This window comes from Alligator mississippiensis, chromosome 5 (genome assembly GCF_030867095.1).
Source record: "Alligator mississippiensis isolate rAllMis1 chromosome 5, rAllMis1, whole genome shotgun sequence".
Classification (NCBI taxonomy): domain Eukaryota; kingdom Metazoa; phylum Chordata; order Crocodylia; family Alligatoridae; genus Alligator; species Alligator mississippiensis.
The window spans coordinates 138940378-138962513 of NC_081828.1; the positions used below are offsets into that span (position 1 = coordinate 138940378).

At 41.8% G+C, this 22136-nt stretch overlaps 1 protein-coding gene across 2 annotated transcripts in view; it reads left to right on the forward strand.

The window, feature by feature from the left end:
• CPNE4 (copine 4) overlaps positions 1-12263 on the forward strand; it is a 356741-nt gene extending 344478 nt beyond the window's left edge. For both annotated transcript variants that reach the window (XM_014602596.3, XM_059728790.1), the window contains 2 exons: positions 3269-3505; positions 11669-12263. In XM_014602596.3, coding sequence (XP_014458082.1) covers positions 3269-3505; positions 11669-11800 — 369 coding nt within the window. In that variant the 3' untranslated portion in view covers positions 11801-12263. The remainder of the gene's footprint in view (positions 1-3268; positions 3506-11668) is intronic.
• The last annotated feature ends 9873 nt before the right edge of the window (positions 12264-22136 follow it).

Consider the following 22136-nt stretch of genomic DNA (forward strand, 5'->3'; position numbering starts at 1 on the left):
ACCAAATTTGCCCATTACTTTGGGGTGTGCTCATTTATTAGGGATAGTTTCTAGGGTCTTAGTGATTCTGTCAATGTGCTGCTCGTGTTACTATACGGAGCTGTATTTCTCCCTTCTGCAAGCCCTCACCCCCAGTGGAGCTATCTTGCAGGACTCAGTCTCAATGGGACTGGGTTCCTCCAGTCACCAAATCAGTCATACACACAAACACACACAAATTAACGTGACACGCCTGACCTGGCCGGGCTGATCAGCATGGACAGGCTGACACCCTCATATGCCAAGAATCAGTTCATAAGAGCAACAATAAAATGCAGTCAGACACAAGCACACAGGTAAACAGAATCCCTCTGAATCCGGCTGGGTGTCCAGCTGACACCCTCATGGGCCAGCATTCAGTTCATAAGGGCACGTCTGAGTCAAACTGGGTCAATCAGCCTGTACAAGCTGATCCCCTTATGTGTTTCAAACTCAGCATGTCCCAATCTTGGCCTCTTGATGAGCAGACCCCACAATAATTTAGGCTTCACAGGGATCTTTAGCATAGGTAAAAGAAGCGTTGCTGCAGAACACGGGAGGAAAAAGAAGCAGAGAAGGAAAAATATACCCAATTACTACCAGTTTGCCTATAAAAGTTATTTATTGCTAAGCATATGAAATATATAATGGTACTAGTAGTAATAGACATGCAAAAGAAAAACAAACACAAACAATGACAATACTACCCTGGTTTCACTAAGTATTTGGGGAAACTTAGCTCAAGCTTAACTGATACAGTTCAGGTTCAGAAGTTTATGCCTAGAAAGAAGAGAGAACGCTGGGAATCTCACCTAGTCCACGGTACCCAGGCTGCAAAGCTGACAGGCACAGTCCGTAGCACAATCCTTGAAGAGAGAGACGATCTGTTCTTCCAGCGTCCCAAGAACGACAGGGGATGGTGTCAGCACAGGAGTTTTCTTCTTCTTTCTTTCTCCTTTTCTTTCTCCTGCTTCTTCTTTTTTTTTTTTAAGCACACACACTTACAGATTTTTATACCCTCAGTTCAGCTGCTTCGAAGCACCCTCAGCAGTGTAAATCATTGTCTTTTCTATTGACAAGGGGTTATCTGGTTTGGACCATCTCAGGAAACTGATTGATAATCAGGAAACACTTAAGATTAGGGAGTAACCCAAATACTTGGGAGCCAGCTTGAGATTCCTATGGATGGCAGATATCTTGATGGGATATCTCATGGTTTCTTCAGGAACAATAGATAGCTTGCAGCATCAGGATTTGGGATTTTTACTTGTTGTGCACAAGCCTCAGCTTAGCATGACTTTTCCAGATTTTACTATAGTCTTTTAACAGACTTAAAGCAATTATTGGGGTGCTCATAACCTTTTGTGGAGAGGACTCCCACCAGTCGTCTCGGGAAAGATACGACAACACCTGGGATTAGGGCTCCAGCAGGCTGGATGCTGTGATGAACCCTTAACCATTGTTCAAATGTTGCCCGTACCCCCTCTGACTCGGTCTCTTGCCTCAGCATTCCCTAACCCGGCAACCGAGTTTTAGTCAATCAAGTTTAAATAGGCCTCCCATAGTGGGACCGGGGAATGTACGGCCCGAGATGCCTATTAAACTTAGAGCTGTGTGTGTGTGTCTGGGGGGAGAAAAGTCCTTAGCAAATCCAGATTAGAACTGGGATGATAAACGCTGAGCTGGGTGTGTGTGAACATGGGTTGATTAACATTGGAAGCACAGATTCCCCATCATGCAGCGCTCTCCTGCTTCTCTGGTCCCAGAATTCACTGCAGTCTCTGCTTCAGGCTTTCTGTTTTCCATCTCTCATGTAAATGAATGGTCATCTGGTTCCATCTCAGATGCAGATGAGACCGAGGGCAGTTGTTCACTCTTATCACCCTTATCTGGAGAGTTTTAGGTGCGTCTCTCATTGCATCTTAATCAGTTTCGTTTAGGTGGCGGGGGGGGGGAGTCCTTTGAGAGTCAGACAGACTGCATCCTGTGCCAGGGTTGCCCAAGAATACAGAGCTGAGGCGTAACATCTCTGAATGAAAGGTGCTGCATGCATTTTATTTAGCTTTTAATTTAATGTGCGGTCATAACCGCATCATTGAGTATCTGAGAGGCATGTTCAAGGGAACGTTCGTTGACTAAAATATAGGAAACTGCGGGCAGTATTTTGCACACCTAAGCTCTGTTACATCTGTGCTTTTATACAAAAAAGGAATTATATTGCTGAATGACTTAAAGATAAAAAATTCTTGGTGTTCTATTGTTTCCACATGCAGAAGGCAGTGCGCGTTCTATTGTTTCCACATGCAGTGAACATGTGCGCTTGTGTTTGAGTTTTTTTATGTATGTCTGTATGATATTGTAAATAAGGCTTCCTTTTGTTCCATTTTTCTATGTTGTCACCATGCATGCAGTAACAGTTCTGTTGCTCCTTATGTAAGAAACAGTTTCTTTCTAAAGTACAATCCTTTACACTCCAGCTTCCTTATTGCCCAAAAAAGAACCAACTACAAGTAATTCTTCTTCATTATCAAATTAAGATCTTATATCCCGAGATACCAAAACACTTAATCACCCTCAGAAAGTAGAGAATGAGAAAACGTGACCTCGGGAGTTCTGCATGGAGAGTATGAAAATGGATATAATCAGTTCCGTATTCATTTTTCCACTTCCACCTCACCCTTTCCCTGGTAGGGCTTCAGTCATTCTTCCAGATCACAGAAGGGCTCTTTCCGTTGCCACCAGTCCTTTTATGGATGCCAAGGTATGGGTAACCTGCACCTTCCCCAGCTGCAAAGCTGGCATTCTGCAAAGAGCTGCTGTAACTCCATGGTGATTCTTTTGTCTCCACCTTTCTTCTCCTTCCTCTGATTCCCAGCCAAAGAATGTATCCATGAACCACCAGTAGAGGAGAGAGAAAAAATGACACGCAGAATACAGACTCGGGTAGCATAAGACTGTAGAAGTCTTGATCCTAGCAGCTGGAAGTATGCCCTTTTCTTCAGCCAAGTAATTCCCTTAGCTGGGTTTACCTGATTAATTTCTAGGAGTTAGGGAAAAGCTAAGGACAATCTAGGACTTGTACCCAAAGGGCATTTGTTCATAAGGAAAATGCACTGTATTCTGGGAGCATTTGAAAGCTCCAAAATTATTGCTTTAGTGGTTGAGAGAGAGAGATGTATTGTAAAAGTCATGAAGCTTAAAATATTGAACCAATATTTTTTTTCCTCTCCCTCTTCATTCCTAAAACCAGCAATACTTCATCTTACTGATTTTGACGGATGGTGTAATCACGGATATGGCTGACACCCGAGAAGCCATTGTTCACGCTTCCCACCTGCCTATGTCCGTCATCATTGTTGGGGTTGGAAATGCTGATTTCAGTGACATGCAGATGCTAGATGGTGATGACGGGATCCTGAGGTCCCCCAAGGGTGAGCCAGTTCTTCGGGACATCGTCCAATTTGTGCCATTTCGGAACTTCAAACACGTAAGCCAGATTTTGAGTCTGTTTGTGTAGAGGCTAAACTGCTCTTAACTGAAATAAGGCTTTGGAAGTGCTAGCCACATGGCATTATTTGTTAGGAACATGAAATGGGGAAAATTAAGAACTGAAGGAGACTAAGATCTACTAGTGAAAGGAAAAACAAGAGTGTATAAAAGCGCTGGGTCAGTGGATAATTGATGTGCATTTTAAAACAGTCTGAGCCTCAAGGCCTGCATTTGTCAGTTTTTCCTCCATCTCCCCCTCTTTATTTCTGTCTGCCTTCCCCAATTTGTTTTTTACCTCATTTCCTTTTTCTACTTCTGTTTCTTCCCTTAAGGTCATGACATCCATCATGGTGGCTACCTCCATGTATAGGCTAGAATCACCATGAATTTGAGTTTGCAGTTCAAATTTGAGCTTATTTCTTCGAAAAATTCAACCTCCTAACCAGCAGAGTCAGGTCTGTGTATCATGAGGCCCAGTGCTCCTTGTTTTCTCCACAACCTTTCCCCTCTCTGACTCTCCAACTTCTATATGGCTCCAACAGAGCTGTGTTACCAGGAACTTCACAGCACATCCTTCCAGCCACAGCTCCCCTGAGCCTACATTCTGGGAATGCAGTGGAAGGAGGTAGATCAGAAAAGAAGTGAAGTGAACAGGACCAGCATTAGCTTCCCTGCTAAATCTGATGGATGAATGTTGCAATGGAAAACTGATATTTGCCATCACCTCCTACACTGCAGCTCCATCTCTCAGGGGCATTTACAGGGGCAGGGAAAGGTTAGCACCATCCCCCAGAACCATCACTCCCACACACAACTAGTCTTTACAGGATTCTCATTTCTATTGGCATGGGTGGAGCAGATAGCAGATCTGTTACCAAGGCGCTTTTTCTTGTGAATGGTTTGTCTCCTCTTTTCCTTGACACTCATTTATCCTTTCTTTTGCTCCATTTCTCTCCCTTGCCTTCTTCCATGTTTGTTTCCCCTTCCTACCTTTTTATAGCCTATCTACCCATTTTTGCATTAAGGAGCCTTGGAACTATGTTTTCAGGTTTTGATTTTGCATAGTTCTTTATGATACAGTATAGATGCATTTATTTTTCTTGTGGAATTGATCAGTGCCCCTGTCCTAGTGGTCTACAGTACTTGGATTTCAGGAGCATTAGAGTCATGTCATGTCACGTCACGAGTTGTTCAAGTGGGTTTTCCCTCTTCCATTTTGTAGCCTTTCCTTTTTATTACCACAAGGAGATTTACTTTATTTGAACTTCTGTTTATTTTAATTCTTTCTTCTTCCAAATATTGCTTTGCTATATTTTATTGATACACACACATCCTTCCCACATCTACATGAGATATTTTTGGAAGCATTAGCCCTATCCTCACAGGATGATCTTGTTCTTCTCTTCTTTCCATTTTATTGCAGGAATTACAGGGAGACAAGTTCCTAGCTGGTGTAAAACTGTCATTATTCAATTCATTTAAGTTAAGAGCATGACGACAGTCAGCTGAGGGTCTGCCCAAATTTGTACATATATCCATTTACACGTCAGCAATGCTACAAGGCCGGCTATTAAGTACCAGCTTTAACAAGGTCTGAGCGTGACCTGCTCATAATTCATTATTCCCTTTCTACAGCTAATCACAGTGTGCAGCTTTCCATTTTAAGTGTAGTGTACTGTAAAAGTGTTGAGAAGCAAGTTATTTATGAGTTGGTGCTAGACCTACTTTAAATTAGCTGAAACTATGTTTCTGTCGGGGACTGGCAAAGCCAGCTGCATTCATTATTTTTAGTTTCACATTGTGACTGACAAAATTGAAATCATCCTTGATTTTAATAGATTAACACCAGTGGTAGCAATTCCGTTTGGACTCTGAATATATTGTGCTGCTACTGACAACTTGTGAGTGGTTCTTTGTGTGATTTTAATTGCTAATACTGGCTAAATTACAAGTATATATTATTTTAATAGTTTTAGGTTAATTTCCATTAATGTGAAAGGATGACAAGTTTGGAAAGTTATTAGACACATTAAAGAAGAGAAACTTGATCTTTCCTACTAGACATAGATAACAGTTATCCAAGAAAAAAAAGGAGGCGGCAGGGGTGTCAACAGTCTAGCCATGCATTGGGCTAGCATGGTTAAGACATTGTGACAGCAACACTTCTGGCCCCCTTTGGCTCTCCTGTCTGAATTACCCGCTGCTCATTTGCAAGGTCAACTGAGAGCAACCTTTGGCTCAGCTCTGGAGTAACACTCCAATTCATGCCCCTGGAGTGGTAGTGCCCCTTATATCAGAAGAACCCACATACCTTACAGAACTTATGTACTCTCTTCATTGAGATCTTGAACATCTCAGTTTATAAGACACACAGTGAAATAGATACCAGCTTGCAAGGGTAACCAATGTTAATGGGGGTCACTTGAAACATTTTGCAAGCTCGTGTCAATTTTTTCCAGTTGTTTTTGCTAAATAAACAGTTAAAAAAAACCTCTAAAAATTTAAAAACATTTTATTTTTTTGTTTAATATAATGAAACATTTTGAATTTTCATTTTAAATATGGCATTTTATTTATAAGTGGACTTTAATTTAAATTCTAAAAAGCTCAAAAATGAAATGTTTTGTTCAACCTGAAGCATTTTTCTCCCATCTGCTGGAAAATTTTTAAAAGAAACCCTTATTTTAGTTGACCCCAAATTCATCCAATGAATTGAAAATTATGTAGTCCTATTGCTGTACTTCAGGACTGCCCAACTTTTAAGCAACCATGGGTTGTGTACCCCATTGGTCCACACAATAGCGAGTCACAGGCCCCCTGGATATGGATGCCCCCCCCCAACTGCACCATGTACCCACACAGGCACCTTCCCACCCCTGTACCCTGCATCTGTGCAGACCCAGCCCCACCCTCAGCTCCCTGCACTGTGCTGCACTGCCCTACCCCTTTGGGCAGGGACAGGGAGCAAAAGCCAGAGGAGGAAGGGGGAGCAACGCAGTGAGAGTGACAGCCTGGATAGGCTGCCATTTAACCCCTTGTGGGCTGCATGCAGCCAGCAGGCCACCAGTTGGACAGCTGTTCTCTACTTTTTAAATCACTGTCACTCATAAGCTTTGTGATCTTAAGAACAAAAGAAAGAATCATTCTAAATAAGCATATAAAATGGATCCTTTCTACTTTGTAGGACTGAGTTTAGTACAGGTCCTGACCCAAGAAAACACTTAAGCATATGCATAATTAAGCACACAAGTCGTTTCATTTAATTCATTAGGATTACACATATGCTTAGAACTGAATATGCTCTTAAAGGCTTTCTTTGCTGACTTAGGATTTGAATAGGAAGTAAGGGCCTAAAGCTGTGAAGTGCTAAGATCATCCTGCAAGGTGTCAAGTATAACTTGGCAAGATAAGACCCTTGTAGAATAAGCATCACTCAAGGCAGCAAGCTTACCTTCTTGAGTATCTTTCTACCAGGCACACTCTTGAAGCTGTAGAAATGATAGTAATTTTGGTGGTTTTTAACAATCCAGATAATCACTATCGTTAAAAGTAATTGTCCCATATAGAAAAGGCATTGTGCATTTTGGCTGGATTCCATGTTGGCTACTACACAGTAGCATGAAAATAGAAAAAGTGTTTTCCCTGAACTGAACTGAATTTCTGCCCTTCAAAATTATCATTGTCCAAACAAGTTGTTTTTCCTTCACTTATAAAGGTAGAATAATGATGCCCATAGACAATGGGTAAATGTATAAGAATATAAAAAGTGAGGGACAAATGCCATTCTACAATGGATATTTTAAACACTGAATTTTTCTGCTTTTTGGAGGCATGACAGATTTACTCTGCACAAATCTAATGCAATGCATGGCTTGTATTCCATTCTCTTTTGTGTTTAATCACAAAGCCTAACACGTGTGATTTAATAACACATGCCATGGATGAGTGCCGAAAGCTAAGCTCTTACCTCAGCGAGGAGCAACGTTTTCCACTGTACTTTGTAATTAAAGATTAGGCAGGGTTAAACTTGAGAAATGAATCAACAGTCATTTGTAATATATACCAATTATCATCATAGGGGATTATTTTTTTACTGCTTGTTGATCTGTTTGTTGTGTGTTAACCTCAGTTAAGGAAGTATTCATCTCAGCATATTTGTTGCTCTGCTGTTCAGGCATCACATTTAAATGCAGGGAAAAAAAAAAAATGTGTAGCAAAATGAATATACCAGCTGCGTTAAATTCCTAAGAACATTTTTAGAGTATCCATTGGCACATGTACACTTTACAGAACAAAGGGTAGGGTATTAGTCACATTTACACTAAAAACAGTTCACAATATGTTAGCTTGACACTTGGCAAAAAGGGGGCATTAGAGTCGGTGCGTATTTCCAATGCAGTGAGAATGACGCCAGTGCTTTACCGCAGCCAGCCCCAATTTTGGAGTAAGATCCACCAGCTTGCACACCTATACTTGAAGCTGCACTCAAGTGAAAGGAGTTCTATAAAGCAGTAATGGTCCCTGTTAAAAGGTCTATTTAAAGCAGGGGTGGGCAAAATGTGGTCCGGGGGCCAGATGCGGCCCACCAGGCCATTTTGTCCAGCCCACGGGGCCCCTAAAAAATTTAGAAAATATTAATATTAATCTGCCCTGGGCTGCCTGTCATGTGGCCCTCGATGGTTTGCCAAAACTCAGTAAGCAGCCCTTCGCCCAAAATAATTGCCCGCCCCTGATTTAAAAGATCAAAGCTTTTTTTAAAGTAAGATGGGACTGGCTTCAGGGGTGGATTAACCCTTTCATGGGCACTAGGCAAACAAACTTGTGGGCCCCTACTTAATACTGTATATTTATATTCCTTTTTTTTTTTTTTACTCAGTAAATATAATATGTAAAATAAGCACAACTAAGCCTCTTCTTCAGGCCCTAGGCATGTGTCTAGTTTGCCTATGCATTAATCTGGCCCTGACTGGCTGTGTGGTGGGATAGGAAGGTGAGTCCAGGCCCAGTGCAAAGATTTTTGCCACCTGAAGCATCATGGCAAGCCCAGCCTGACCAAGCATGTGTGTGCTGCCTACACACCGAGAGCACTGGCAAGCTGCCTGCCTGCCCAGAGTGCTGTTTTTGCCATCCCCCTACAATTTGCCACCCTAGGCAGCCACCTGTACTATCTGTATGGTTATGCCAGCCCTGGGTGAGTCATGCTGTGTTGATCTGATTTATCTTAATTATTAAATATTCATACATCCCAGTGGAGTCAACGAGAACTGCTGGTGCACAGTATATTTGAAAAATGAGCCAGGCCGGGTCCCCTGGTGACTTGTTTCTGAATTCACGCGTTGTGTTTTTTCCCTTACCTTTCCACTCCTTTCTGTAGAAGTGTGTTTTCCCTCCAGCTGACACAGAAGCACTGGGTAATGTGTTTCCAGCTCTTGCACATTTGGGCTGGAATTTTCAAAATTGCTTCCACTGAGACATATGGGAGCACTTGTGAAAATCCCACACTTTTCTTTTAAAAAGAGTAAAACAAAAGAGCTCAAGAACGTCTGATTCTTGGGGAAAAAGTATCTACATGTGCAGTCATCAGAAGGATATGTCCTGCCCTGTCTGTTTATTCAAAAGTTTCTCATTCATTGAGTGCCTTAATGTCTCTGCAGATTTCAGCAACAATATCAAAATATGAAAATGTTTTTTTTCCACTGTCTCAGTTTTGCACATGACTAATAAAGTATGAGGCTTACAATACAAATGATATTTTTGCTTCCTCTAATGTTTGCTAGTACTTCCCTGAATTGTATAATATTTAGTTACTATTAAATATATGTAAATGAAGTGCATTTTTCTACGCTTCTGGATTCATGCCTTTATAAATACATTAAGTAAACATACAGTTCACTTCCTATATGAAACAAATTTTCAGTTTCTCTTGAGAGAAGCACCCAGTCCAGTGATATAAGAAAATAATCAATCAGGTATTCTAATCATCTTATACATGGCAGTGCAACTAATGCTCTGAACCAAAAGTATTACCTAGAAAGAGTGAGGTTAAAAGTGCCCACTAGCAAAAACAAGGTATTCTGTATTGAGTAGTTAGTAACCACATGATTGAATGCTGCCTTGCAGGAGTCAGTTGTTTAAAAAGAAAGGATCTTGTAACTTTGCTTAGCTATTGATGTACATTCAGTAATGTGATTTATGGCCCATTGCAACTACCAAAGTCAAGTGGGAGCCTTTCCTTCAAAATCAGTGGGAGCTGGAGCTGGTTCTTTCATTAGCACACCTTGTCAAAACCACTTGAGAGGTTTTGGAAACAGATATATTCAAACGCTTAGAGCTAGTCATGTCCAAGCACAGGGCTTCTTCAATTGTTGATTCATTTCTTTGCCCGAGTAGACCAACAGGACTCAACTCGGTCACAAGAGTCCACTGCTAGGGCTCTAATTATAGTATTAAGTTCACTTTGACAGTTTAATAACAGTCCAACAACATACCCAGACAAGTCCTTTGCCATTAGCTGTGATGTTCCCAGACATCCACAGTCAGAGACATGCTATATTTAAAGAAAAGAATTTGTAGTGGTATGAGCCAGTGTTCCTGGTTTTAGGGCCCTCCTCTACACATGCAGGTAAAGGCACAATAGGATCTAATATGAAATCCACACAGTTGCACCTCCTGCGATACCGCATATGCATGGCAGGAGGTGTGATTGTGGGAGCATGCGTTAGATCCCATTACACCTTATTGCTGGTGCAGAAGGGAGCCTAATCCTGGGCTCCTCCCTACACTGGCAAGAAGCAAGTTTCCACAGTGGGAAGCCCCTCAACTGAGAGTAGGCCCATGCACACCCTGGGGCTGGGGGTTCATGGCTGCCATGCTCCACCAGGCCCAGGAATTTCACACACCCCTGAACCTGGGAGATTGCAGCAGGCACAGTCCCCCAGGCCTGGGAGTTTCATACTGGGCATTGTCCGTTCCTGCAGCTGGAAACCCTGTCAGTTGACAGGGCTCTCAGCCCAAGGGAGACCCTGCTACATGTGCAAATTAAAGTTTAATATCAACCACCTATAAAGTTAGTATACATTTTTTAGGTCTACCTTTATAACTGGTTGGAGCTTTTTATGGCATGATAGCTACTTTGCACGTGTAGCTAATCTTAAGATAATTGTGCAATTAACCAGTTAATTGCATGATACCTGTAATTTGCAGAGGGGGCTTTAATAATGGCAGTAATCTGTAGTCCCAATGATGCATGACCCACGTGCTTGCACTCTCTCTGCCTTCAAGGAGTTTAAGATTAAAATATGGTAGATCATACTTAATGCAACAGAGCTGAAACTCATAATATATATTTGGGGGGCAGGGTTACAAAGCCCATAAAAAAAGTGAAAGGTCTACCTAATAGTCCATTAGGCTACAGAGCATGGCCTTTTCTATAGTCAACAGCACACAAGGCAGTGATACAGCTAGCCTCACATCCCCAGCCTGAGAACCTGAATGCTGATTACAACTAGGATGAGTGGAGGTGGCCTTTGGTCCAAGTCTGAAGGGAGGCTGAGACTTGCAGTAACAAGAAGCCATAACCAGTCGAGCCCTATGGAGTATTAGTGAAATGCTTTAATTAGTTCATTTACATTTGAATAAATACAGTATTTTTATTTGGATGGTAACATTTCCCTGAAACTTAAATCTTGCAGTATTCACTGGTTAGAGCATGACTGATACTCAGGCCCTTCTTCTTACAAAGATTTTGCAGACATGTTCAACTTTGTCTAATATTTGTTTAACATAAATCTTCCCAGTCTTCTGATGCGACAGTCCTTCTCGTTATGATTGGCTCTTTTCTGTTGCACAGTCAGGCTAAGAATATACACAGGTGCAGCAGCTGTAGTGTAAGGCCTCAGTCCTATGCTCTGATCTGCATGGATGGACTCTTGTGTCTGTGCAGTCATGTGGTCTTCCATGAGCTTGATGCCAGTGAAGGGGTCTGCCAGCACTAAGGCACTTGCAGGATCAGGCTCTAAAATAGTCACTTGTTTGATATTGGTTTCTCTATTTTTTAAGTCACACTTATTGCCATGACCTCATGATGCTTATGGCTATAAAACAAGTCAGCACCTTTTGCATAGTCCTGGGTTAACACTGTGTTTTTTACCATTTCCTGCAGGCATCCCCAGCTGCGCTAGCAAAAAGCGTTTTGGCTGAAGTTCCAAATCAAGTGGTGGACTATTACAATGGCAAAGGGATTAAACCAAAATGTATGTCAGATTATGAGTCTTCCAGGACACTAGCTCCATGAACCTTTCCCGCACACTTTTACAGAATTAAAAAAAATGCTACTAATGACAACTACTGTACTTTAAAACAAAACAAACAAACAAACAAACAAACAAAAAAGCACGTTTTGGTGATTTTTAACTCAAATAATAATTTTTTTTGCATGTGTAGCCTTAAAGGCTTAAATCTGTTAAGCAGTTGTATTGTTGAAAACTTTTTATGAGAAAACAGGAATTAACTCTTTACATTACAGCATGTCGCCTTGAAATAAAAAGTTATCTGTATCTGGTTTTTTTTTTATACAGGTTTGTTGAAATTTTGCTAAATTTCTTATCTTTACACTGTAAAGCATTTTGAAACATTTATTGAGAGTTGATAGCCAAAAAGTCTTTGGTTTTATCTGCTATGGACTAAAAGATTTTTCAAAATGGCAGATGCATGAACTGTATTTTGCATGTTTAAAATAAAAACAACACAGTTTTGCAGTTGTTGTCCTTATTTCATCCTTGCCACAAATCTGCCTGCTCTAAATCTGTAGTCAACACCTGCATTTCAAGGTAAAAACAGCAAAAGCATTGGCAGATGCTTCTGGAAGACCACCGCCCTAAGCATGGCCATTTCTAACGACAGCAGCTTATAACAAGGGTGCCCAGCCAGCCCACCATGGTCTTGTTAAAGGCTCAAGTTCAAAATGAAATTACTGTAACTACAACTTCCAAGATATCATGTTCCATCTTATTCCAAGTGATATAGCTGACAGTTATGTGGGCTGGATTTTGGCCACCCCTGATTTATAACTGTTGTCTTTTGGTGGTTTTTGTTTTGTTTGTTTGTAATTTTCATTTCACTCACAATATCAAATTCCGTGTGGAGCACTGAGACACATTTTGCATGGCCTAATTTAACAAACCAAGTAGCCTGAAGGCTTCATTCACACACAGTTTGTCTGTATACAATAGAAAAACTGGTTTATGATGACAAAATGAAGGCTGTTTTTCAGGGAGAGGAAAGAGTAATACATTGTGAGTATATTCAGAACCTTGCAATTTTTACAAGAAAAAAAGAACAGATTATGATGATTTCCAGTGTTTGAATTCTACCTTTTGGTTTTTCAAACTACACAGTAATAAAATATATAACCTCTGAGAGGATGATGGTGACATTTTCTAAAGCTCTCAATTTTAGACTAACTCTGCTCCCATTGACTTCAATAGCAGCAGGGTTTTTAATTAATTTCAACAAAAGAAGAACTTGGCCAATGTTAGTTCTTTGTAAAATACTATCCTAAAACAGAATTTTTAGGAGGTGTATTTAAAGAATAAGTTCGTGTATAATATCAACCTCTTGCTTTCTTGTTCTTATTTAAAATAGTCTTGATGGATAATTTGGTATCATAGTACAAAGATAATGTATGTATAAGATGTGTGCAGTTATCTATCCAACACAAGCATTTCTATTTCATCTATTTCCTTGCAGTTATTTCTCCAGTTTCCTAGTAACAGTTTATTCAGGTGATCTGATGTTGAACAGCAGAGATATCTGGTGGCCAGTTTTATTTGGTCATAGGCATAAATTGTCTATAGATGTCCCAAGTGATAGATATCAAATCCACTTTTTCATTTAATGGTTGACTGTGCACTCAGGGTCTGTGTCAACTGATACCAGCTAACACCAATGTGCAACATCTCTCTCCCTATATGGATGTATTTTTGGAAGAAACTACAAAGATTTCTCCAAACATCTCTCAAACAGCTCTGCCAATGCAAACCTCAAACACCTTTGATTTCCTATTCTTGATTTTTCTCCTAATTTCTTCTTTTCTACTTCTAGAAAAAGTAAGTTTAGGGATTAAAGCTCTGAAAAGTTCTGAAAACTAGTGTTTCTGTATTTCAGTTTTAGCAGTGCCTTATTGTATGATACTGAGGAAATTAACTTCTCTGTACCTCAGTTTCCTTATCTGTAAAATGGAAGATAACTTTGACTGGCTTGTGCCCCAAACAGGTTTTATGAGGTCTAATTCATTATTTCTCAAAAAAAATCCTTTGAGAGCCTGAGATGAAAAGTACAATAGATACATAAAGCATATGTTAATTTTTCATTTTTTGGTAAAGTATTTGACAATTGGTTGCTTTTTCTTGTCAGGATCATCCATTGACCTATCACTAACAAATGTTCAGTACCACAGTGACTTCATGAAGAAACAAATGCTGCTTAATTGGGACACAATATGCATATCACTGCTAATGGGGAATAGAGGGATACTTGATTTAAAACCAAGAGATTAAATTCCTCCCTGCCTTTTTTAAGGATTAGATGGGCCACAGTAGTCTGTTCTAATCTTTACTGGCATATTTTTTTCTATTTTCAATGTGTTCCTTAATCTAAAAAAAATTAATACATTTTAAAGCTAAAAGGGACCATCACAATCACTTAGTCTTGTTTAGAGCATATTTAGCTAAACCACCCTCTTCTTCTGCCATACAAATAATATCATGCAGCACTGCTCTGGATAATTAAACCTCCACTGGTTTTTAAGAAGTTACTATTCAGTTAGAAAAGTTCAGGATAGTATTCACTTTCTTTTTTTTATTTATATCATTGTTTCCTACCCTGAGGAGTTATGAATCCAGGGAACTGGTGCAACTTATCTTGGTTCATTTATGGTGAGATGGGAAAGAAAACCATAAAATATTCTTCAGTTTGAACACAATGGAAATGGGTGGGAACCAATGATTTTTACATTTGTTGAAGCTGATCCAAAAAGAAAAAAAAAATTCCACCAAGAAATTGTTTGTTGAAACAATGCTGTTTGATAAAATTGAAACATTTTATGGGAGCTTGTTGATACTGGCAGTTTTTCCACAAGAAAAAGTTATCAATGTTTTATAAAACAAAAGAACCATAAGGTTAGAAGGGACCTCAAGGATCTTCTAATCCTTCCCCTTCCACAGATTCAACATTATTGTTCCTTAACTATCCCAGGCAGAGGACTATCTTGCCTCTCCTTAAAAGCCTCCAAGGAAGGAGTTTTCACAGCTTACCCAGGCAGCCGATTCTATTGGTCTGCTGTTCAGCAGTTGTGAATTTAAAACATTTTGTTCCAACAATGTCATTTTGATTCATTGTGACTATTAAGTGAGATAAAATATTGTGTGTATTTTTAATGTAATGTACCCATGATATATTGTATTTAATAAAATATACAATTTAAAATTAATTACTTTAAATGATGCTAGCAAAATGAAGTGTTCCAAAGGTGCTGAATTGAATTGGGGAGGATGGGGGAGGAGGGAAGGAGAGAGGAGCAGTTTCAGAAGCTCAGGCTTTCTTCCCAATTAGAATGAAAGAAATTGAAAATTACTCACAAATTTCAGTTCCCAGCTTGTTCAAGCATTTATAATCTTATCTTTTGGTTTTCCTTAAGAAACACATGTTTAAAGTGCTAGGAAATTGGGGTGAAGTAAATGATTTGAGACATCTGAAGTTCTAGTAGTTTTCTTTTATAATGTAGAGAACTGTCAAATAACATCCCCTTTCTTCGTAAGTAATCTGTCCAGCATGGCTTTCAACTCTTCGGATTTTAAATAGTATTGTATTTAGCTAGTATTTTCCTCTTGTCTATATACAAATAGGCAGAAAACCTTCAGGATTAACAAGAATCTACCTTCTGCTAGGAGGTGGTTTTTGGTTGAACCAAATTTTTATGTAGATCTTGTGGTTTCACACAAGAGGTTGCTTAAGATATAAAGTTAGCCACATGTTATGTGTAGGTTTCACACTGCATTAAATCCAGTTTTCAACAATTGGTAATCAAGGCAGATCTATGCTAGGTATGTAATATGGTATGCTACATAAGTTATCCATCATTTTTGCGTACGCCGGTAACTTGAACATGCAAGTTTCTTGAGAAAGTCTATAGGTTGAATACAACCCAGGGTACACATTTTGTATTCTAAAAAAGAATTTGCTATTACCATTGGTTGAATGAAAAATAGTTTGCCCTGAGTTTTCAAACAGAAAAGTTTTTCTGATTGTGTGTGTAACATAATACACACAAAGTCTTGAAAAGGCACATTCGCGTTACTGAAAAAAATCAGCTGGAAACCCCCTCAGTTCATCACCCTACGGGGACTCTGGCATTTAAGACAGCCACATAATGAATATGTGAGTTGTTACAAGATGGTGCACTAAAAGTGTAATTAGCCATATGGCAAAAAGGATTTTTAATTAGGCTTTCAAATTTATTTTATTACTCTGAATGATACAGTCCAATAAGATATTAAAGGCTTTGTGATGAGTAATATTAAATACACAAGTACAACTTACAAATTTGTTTTTCCTCACATTTCCTTTAATTTGATTAGGGTTTTTTCATGGTGATCATACTGACGGCAGATTGGCCAGGACAGATTTCTTTGTAGATCCTTAGGGCAAAGTCTGACAAGTTTCATCCACAATCTTTACTCATTGGGCACGTCCACACGCGCCTCTTGCCCTGCCTCAAACCCCTTTGAGACGGGGCAACAGGCACGTGTGGGAACAAAAAAATGTTCACAGTGCTGCAAACTTGCAGCGTGGGGAGAAAATTAGACCCCTGGATATCCAGGGGTCTAAAAAAAGAGAAGTATAAAAAAGCAGTGCAGGGCCCAGTCCCCAACCATGCCCTGAGGCAACCGGAGGTTGGGTCCTCCATAGAGGCCTTCTGGCTGCCAGAGCGTATCTATGGTTGCCCCTCGCCCTGGTGGCGGAGGGGGACTGCAGGGGGGACCTCAGCCGGCCCACACAGTGCGGGGCAGGCTGACAGCCCCAGCCCAGGCCCTGCTGTCCTGTGCTGCCTGGGGGGCTCTGCCAGGAGGCCCTGGAGCCCTTCCACCCCTGCTTCTCAGGTAAGCAGAGGCGCTTTTTTCTGTTCTTTTTCTGGGGTTTGTTTTTAAGTGATGGTGCCTAGGGTTGTGGGTGGGGGGGAAACTGGGGGGGGCAGCCATTGGGGCTGCAACAGCTGGTGGGGGATGGGGCCACAATCGGGGGGCTGCCGTGAGGTATGTGGGCCTTGTGGGGGGGGGTAGCCCCTACAGGGGCCATTTGGTCCTGTTAGAGGGCTGTACCACTTGTGTGGGGGATGAACCCACTGTTGGGGGGCTATAGCGCTTGTGTGGGGGCCAGCAAAATGTGTGTTCATGAAACCTATATTTAGAGTTCACTTCATTATGATAAATGACTTGCTTTAACACCGTAGATATATCACTAAAACATTGTCCAACTGATCACTGTCTGTCTCACTCTCTCTCTTTATAGTAGTCTTTTGTTTTACTTGTGGAGGAACATGGAGAGTGACTTTGGAAAGCTGAAAAATCCCCAATTTAAAAGATAATCCCGATAGGGAACACCAGAATTCTTGCTAGGGAGGCTAGTGGCAGGACCCTGCCTGCTCAGAGCTGGCACCTCGGGCTCAGCTGGCTGTGGCCAACCTCCTGGCCAAATGGAGCCAGGACAACCTGCTTTGACAATTCAAAGCAGGCCACCACACCCAGAGCATCTTCCGGGTGATAACTGCCCAGATGGCCGGGCAGGGGCACAAGTGGCAGTAGTGCCGCACAAAGACCAACCTTGCAACCGCAGTCCACTGGCAGCTGGTCCAGAGGGGCAGATGCCTCTACAGTCCCCATCCGAGTCTGGCAGGTACACGGCAGGTCACAGCCAGGCAGCAGCCCCCACTGCCAGACTGCTGCAGTGGGTAGAGGGAAACTCAGAGCTGCTTCAGCAGTCCAGCTGGCACTGGGGGTTGTGTTCCCAGGTACCAATTGGCTGGGCCACAGAAGCTCCTGAGAGCTAGTAGCCCTGAGCTACTTGCCAGGGTGGCTTTTTATACTGCTGGGGCCAGCACAGGTGCTGGCCCCAGGCTCTAGCTCCCCCTGGCTGAAGATGCTGGAGGAGCCAAGCAGGGTTATTTTGCCCCAAGTGGCAGAACTTGTTCCATAAAGTTCGTGTCTAAGCATGTGCACAGTGGCAAAAAGCCCCAGCTCAAGTTTGCACTGCTTCTATTTGAGCTGCTGCAAGCACACATGCTTGCATGTGTGGACGTGCCCCTTATGTACATCACTTCAAAGCCTGATAGGGCCTGTCAGAGCCTGCACTCTGTCCTAGTGGGGCACTCAATGATTTAAAACTGCTCCCTCATCTACTGCATCCCTATCAACTATTTCTCATCATTCTACCCACTAGGCATGAATCTCAGAACAGTAGAAGATCACTGTTGGTTTAGTACATGTTATCATCCATATGTCAGATTCTGTGCCAAACTGCTCTAGGTGAAACTCTACATGTATATCATCTTACAGTAAAGATCTAGTTTTATAATATGCCATGGTATGTGTCACAGCGCAGGGTCCTGGAGGATGGCCGTGATCTCCCCAAGGCCCCCTTACCATGCCAAGTTGGCCCAATGCGCACCCTCAATCCTCGCCTGCCACGTCTTTGATGACAAAAATATATAAGTTGGGAGGCTGCCTGTCACACTTTCTTGGTCACGGTTAGCTGTACACTCTGACCCCATGCCTTCTCAGACCCCTGGTAGGTCCTGCTCCAAGATAGATGGTACCACAGTTGTTTCAGGGCACCCTAGCCTTATGGGCTATGCATGGTTCCAACCATGCCTTTACCACGCCCCAAGCCTCGCAGATGGGACTGACCTTGTTTGGTCTGGGCCTTGTTATAATTTGATCCCCTTGTCCTCTCTGGGCCCTGTCTCTTTCAGTCTGCCCCCTCTCTCTGGGGCTTCTCACAATAATGCTGTCCCTCTCTCTGGGGCTTCTTGTTGCCTCTTGTCTAGGGCTCACCATACCCGCACTGGGGCTTCTTGCCACCACCCCCTCTCTGGGGCTTCACAACTGCCCCCCTCACTGGGGTTGGGGTCAGTGTACCCCCAATGCTGCACCTTTGCTGGCACTGGGTCCCCACACTGCTGTGGGTCTCCTATGATGTCTCCTCCAACCCCTAATAGCCTCACCCAAACCACCAGTTTTAAACAGTAAACAAAATGCAAGCCCCTCAGCTATAACAAACTGAAGCCGCCCGGCTATAACTGCGTTACTTGAAACACCCCAGGGATGCTCCATCCTTTACCTAGCTCAGGGTTGTACCTGCAGTCAGGCCTCTCCTTTCAGCTTGCCTCAGAAAGAGCTCCTTCCTCCCTGGGCTGCTGGCAGGGAAATCTGTCTTGGCCTCAGCCCCTAGGGCTTATAAGGGAGCCAGGCCCTGCCCCTTCCAGTCAGCTGACTGCTGGCAGGTGTGGGTCGCTTGCTAACTCCAGTTGCCCTGGCAACCAACAGCTGGGCTCCTTACTCACTGCTAGGGCTCTTTCCCTAGCAGTTTCCCCTCTTTAGGAGCAGGGCACCTCAGTGCTCTGCAACAGTATGCAACACAATGTGATGTTCTTTTGGAGGAAGGGTGCTGGAAGTTCCAAATAGAAATAAAATGAATTGAGTAAGAAATTAAATTAAATAAAACAACAGGAACATTTATGAAAATCAAAGTCTGTTTGCAGATAGCATGCATACAGTTTGAGGGACTAGGTTCATTGATTCAGGTTTTTGTACCTCTTGTTATATCATAACACTCAGGGGAAAGATAGTTAAGGTAACAACAAACCAAAGTATTATAGAAGCTCCTGCTTTGGGGGAAGGGAGGAAACAAGAGTGATGAGGTCTAATGTTCTAAATAAATTGATTTTAACATGGATTGCTCTTCTGTCTGCTTTGCTATCTCTTCCCTGCGTACGCTTGTTTTTCCAGTTTTTATTGAAGAGTCTTAAAGATCCCCCAAGCAAATAAGTCTAAACAAAACAAGTTATCTCACAAAGAGTTGCAAGAAACACTTTCTTGCAAAGAAAGCAATGAATTTGCTTTCAACGAGCAGCTGCCAAAAACAAAACTCTTTTTTCCTATTCCTTAGGTTCTGGAAAATATCCACATTGATGTATTTGAATAGAAGCCAAGGCCATGCTCAGACTATGAATTTACCATACTTGGCAGCACTGACCTCAGACTGACCTGCATAATGCCACATGCAATAACTCCTAGACTGGAAGCAATGTAACTGCCTCTACATAGTATGGGGAAGAAGGAGGGGTGTAATTAGTTCTGAACCTTAGGAGTGCTAATCGACCCACCCTGTACATCTACACGAGATGTATACTACGAAGTTGCCTAACTAGCTCCACAGTAAAGTCTCAGCATCTACATGTACAGCCATATTAGGCCGCAGTAAACTAATAAACACCGCCGTAGGTTAGTACTTGTAAACACAAGTACTATCCTGCCACAGCATTATTTAGTGCACATGTAGATGTTGATGGGGCTGGATAGGGCACGAGGGTGCTTCGGTGCAGGAGCCCCTCATGCCCCAGCCAGCCAGTATGCTGAGCTGGGTCAGAAAATCCCCAAGCTGGTAAGTTGACCCCCTGCAGGTCCCCTGCCAGTTGGGGCTGCTCCGACCCAGCTCAATGTGCTGCGGTCCCAGGCACACATGTAAACATGATGCCCAGAAGCAATAAGCTCCAGCATGAAATATGCCAGAGTTTATTCAATCACATTCATAGCATGTGTAGATGTTCCCAGAGGTGACTACACTGCTTCTTGTTTGAGAGTTAGCACACCCAGAGCAAAGGAGTATATTTGAGGGCTGTGGTGTGTGTGGTCACGTGCCTAATTTAATTAGGTGATGCTTTCTTCTACAGATTCTCTCTTTCTCCTCCCTTTCTCCTCCAGAAAAATGTTCATTGTTTTACTGCTGTGCAAAAAGCCTTTAGATTCCATGTTCACAGAGCATGGAATATACTCCTGACTTCTTATATAGCAGCAAATTCGTAATTTGATTACACTGCACAAAGCTGGAGTCATCTAGTCAAAAAGAGATTATGTGTCTTTAGCTATATCTGGAAAAAAAAATTCCTGAAGTCATGTCAGCATGTTGGCTGTAACTCAGACAGAAAAAAAGTTAGATCTATGGTCAAAAACCTAGAAGAACACATCCTACAAACCGTCACTCACACGAGCTTATAGACATCAGCGTTATTTATCACTGCTTATGTAGTGGTGTCTCTCAGTGTGCAAACACACAAGGTTCAGTCTCCAGTCTTCAAAGATATCACATCAGATCACAGGAGCATAAAGCAAGTGGAAGCGAGTGGAAGGATGTTTCCATGCTCAGAGTGCTCACTTGTTCCACCAGACTTCCGGTATGACTTTGGGCAAACTTCATGGTCTTTCTCTAATCTGGGCACCCATCTGTAAAATGCAAATACTAGTATTTTGCTACATCATATAGATGCCTGGGGAGAAAGGTAGGGTAGTGGGGAGATGAGAAATACATTAAGATTGTAGAAGTCATTGTAGTGTTTGGGAGTTGAATAATGTCCCTTCAAACAGTTTTGAGAGCCCTTTAGCTGGCCTTCGTATCTTCTCTGTCAGAAGTCACTAGAACCTTGCCAGAGCTGTAGCATTCATGGGTAGGTAGGCCTGTTAATCTATCATTAGTAAACACAGCTATTTGGAACACAGCTTTGCCGCTGTTATTTCCACATCCTTAGCACTGTGTAGAGAGCAAAGAGAGAGCATGCCCTGAAATATTCATGATAGATGAGTAACAGGCCATTATCCCATTATTCAGACTCAAGATTTTTTTTTTTTAAATGGTGTAATAACTCATTGTTTGTGGGAAAGGAAGAAAAACTCTTCCCCCTCTCCCAATCCATTTTTCCTACCTCTCATTTTTTTCATCCTTCTTGTCTATTCATTCTCTCCACCCACACCCTATCCTGGTATATTACTTGTATGTTTTAGGCCCTGCTGAACCTGTAAATAGTTACAACTTTGCTAAACAAACTTGTACCAGTTGAGTTAAGCTGGTGTAAGCTCCTGTGTAGGCACATTTTTATATGTTTAAAACCCAAATCCTTGCTGTGGTTTGTGATACCTACTCTGACCATGGTATTGGTGCTAGCTCAGCTCTCCTGGCATACAGGAATCTGGATTTTTTTTAATTAACTTTCAAAATAGATGCATCATTTTAATGTGGACCTTGCCTGCTCCGTACATATACATATTCTGTGTGAGCCACTTAAACCTTTACCCTTAAATGCAGAAAGCTCATATACATCACAAGGGAAAAGAAAATTAATATATACCATAAGAGGAATAGAAACAGTGACCTAAAGACTTCCAGTCAATCATTTAGCTAGTTTTGGGGGGGTTTTAAGGCATTTATATTGTAAAAAGAAAGAGTAGGCTTAGGTTTAATTCTGTCCTCCTAGCTCAAGTTCAGCTGTGATTGAAGTTGCGTTCAATAATGATCACACTGAT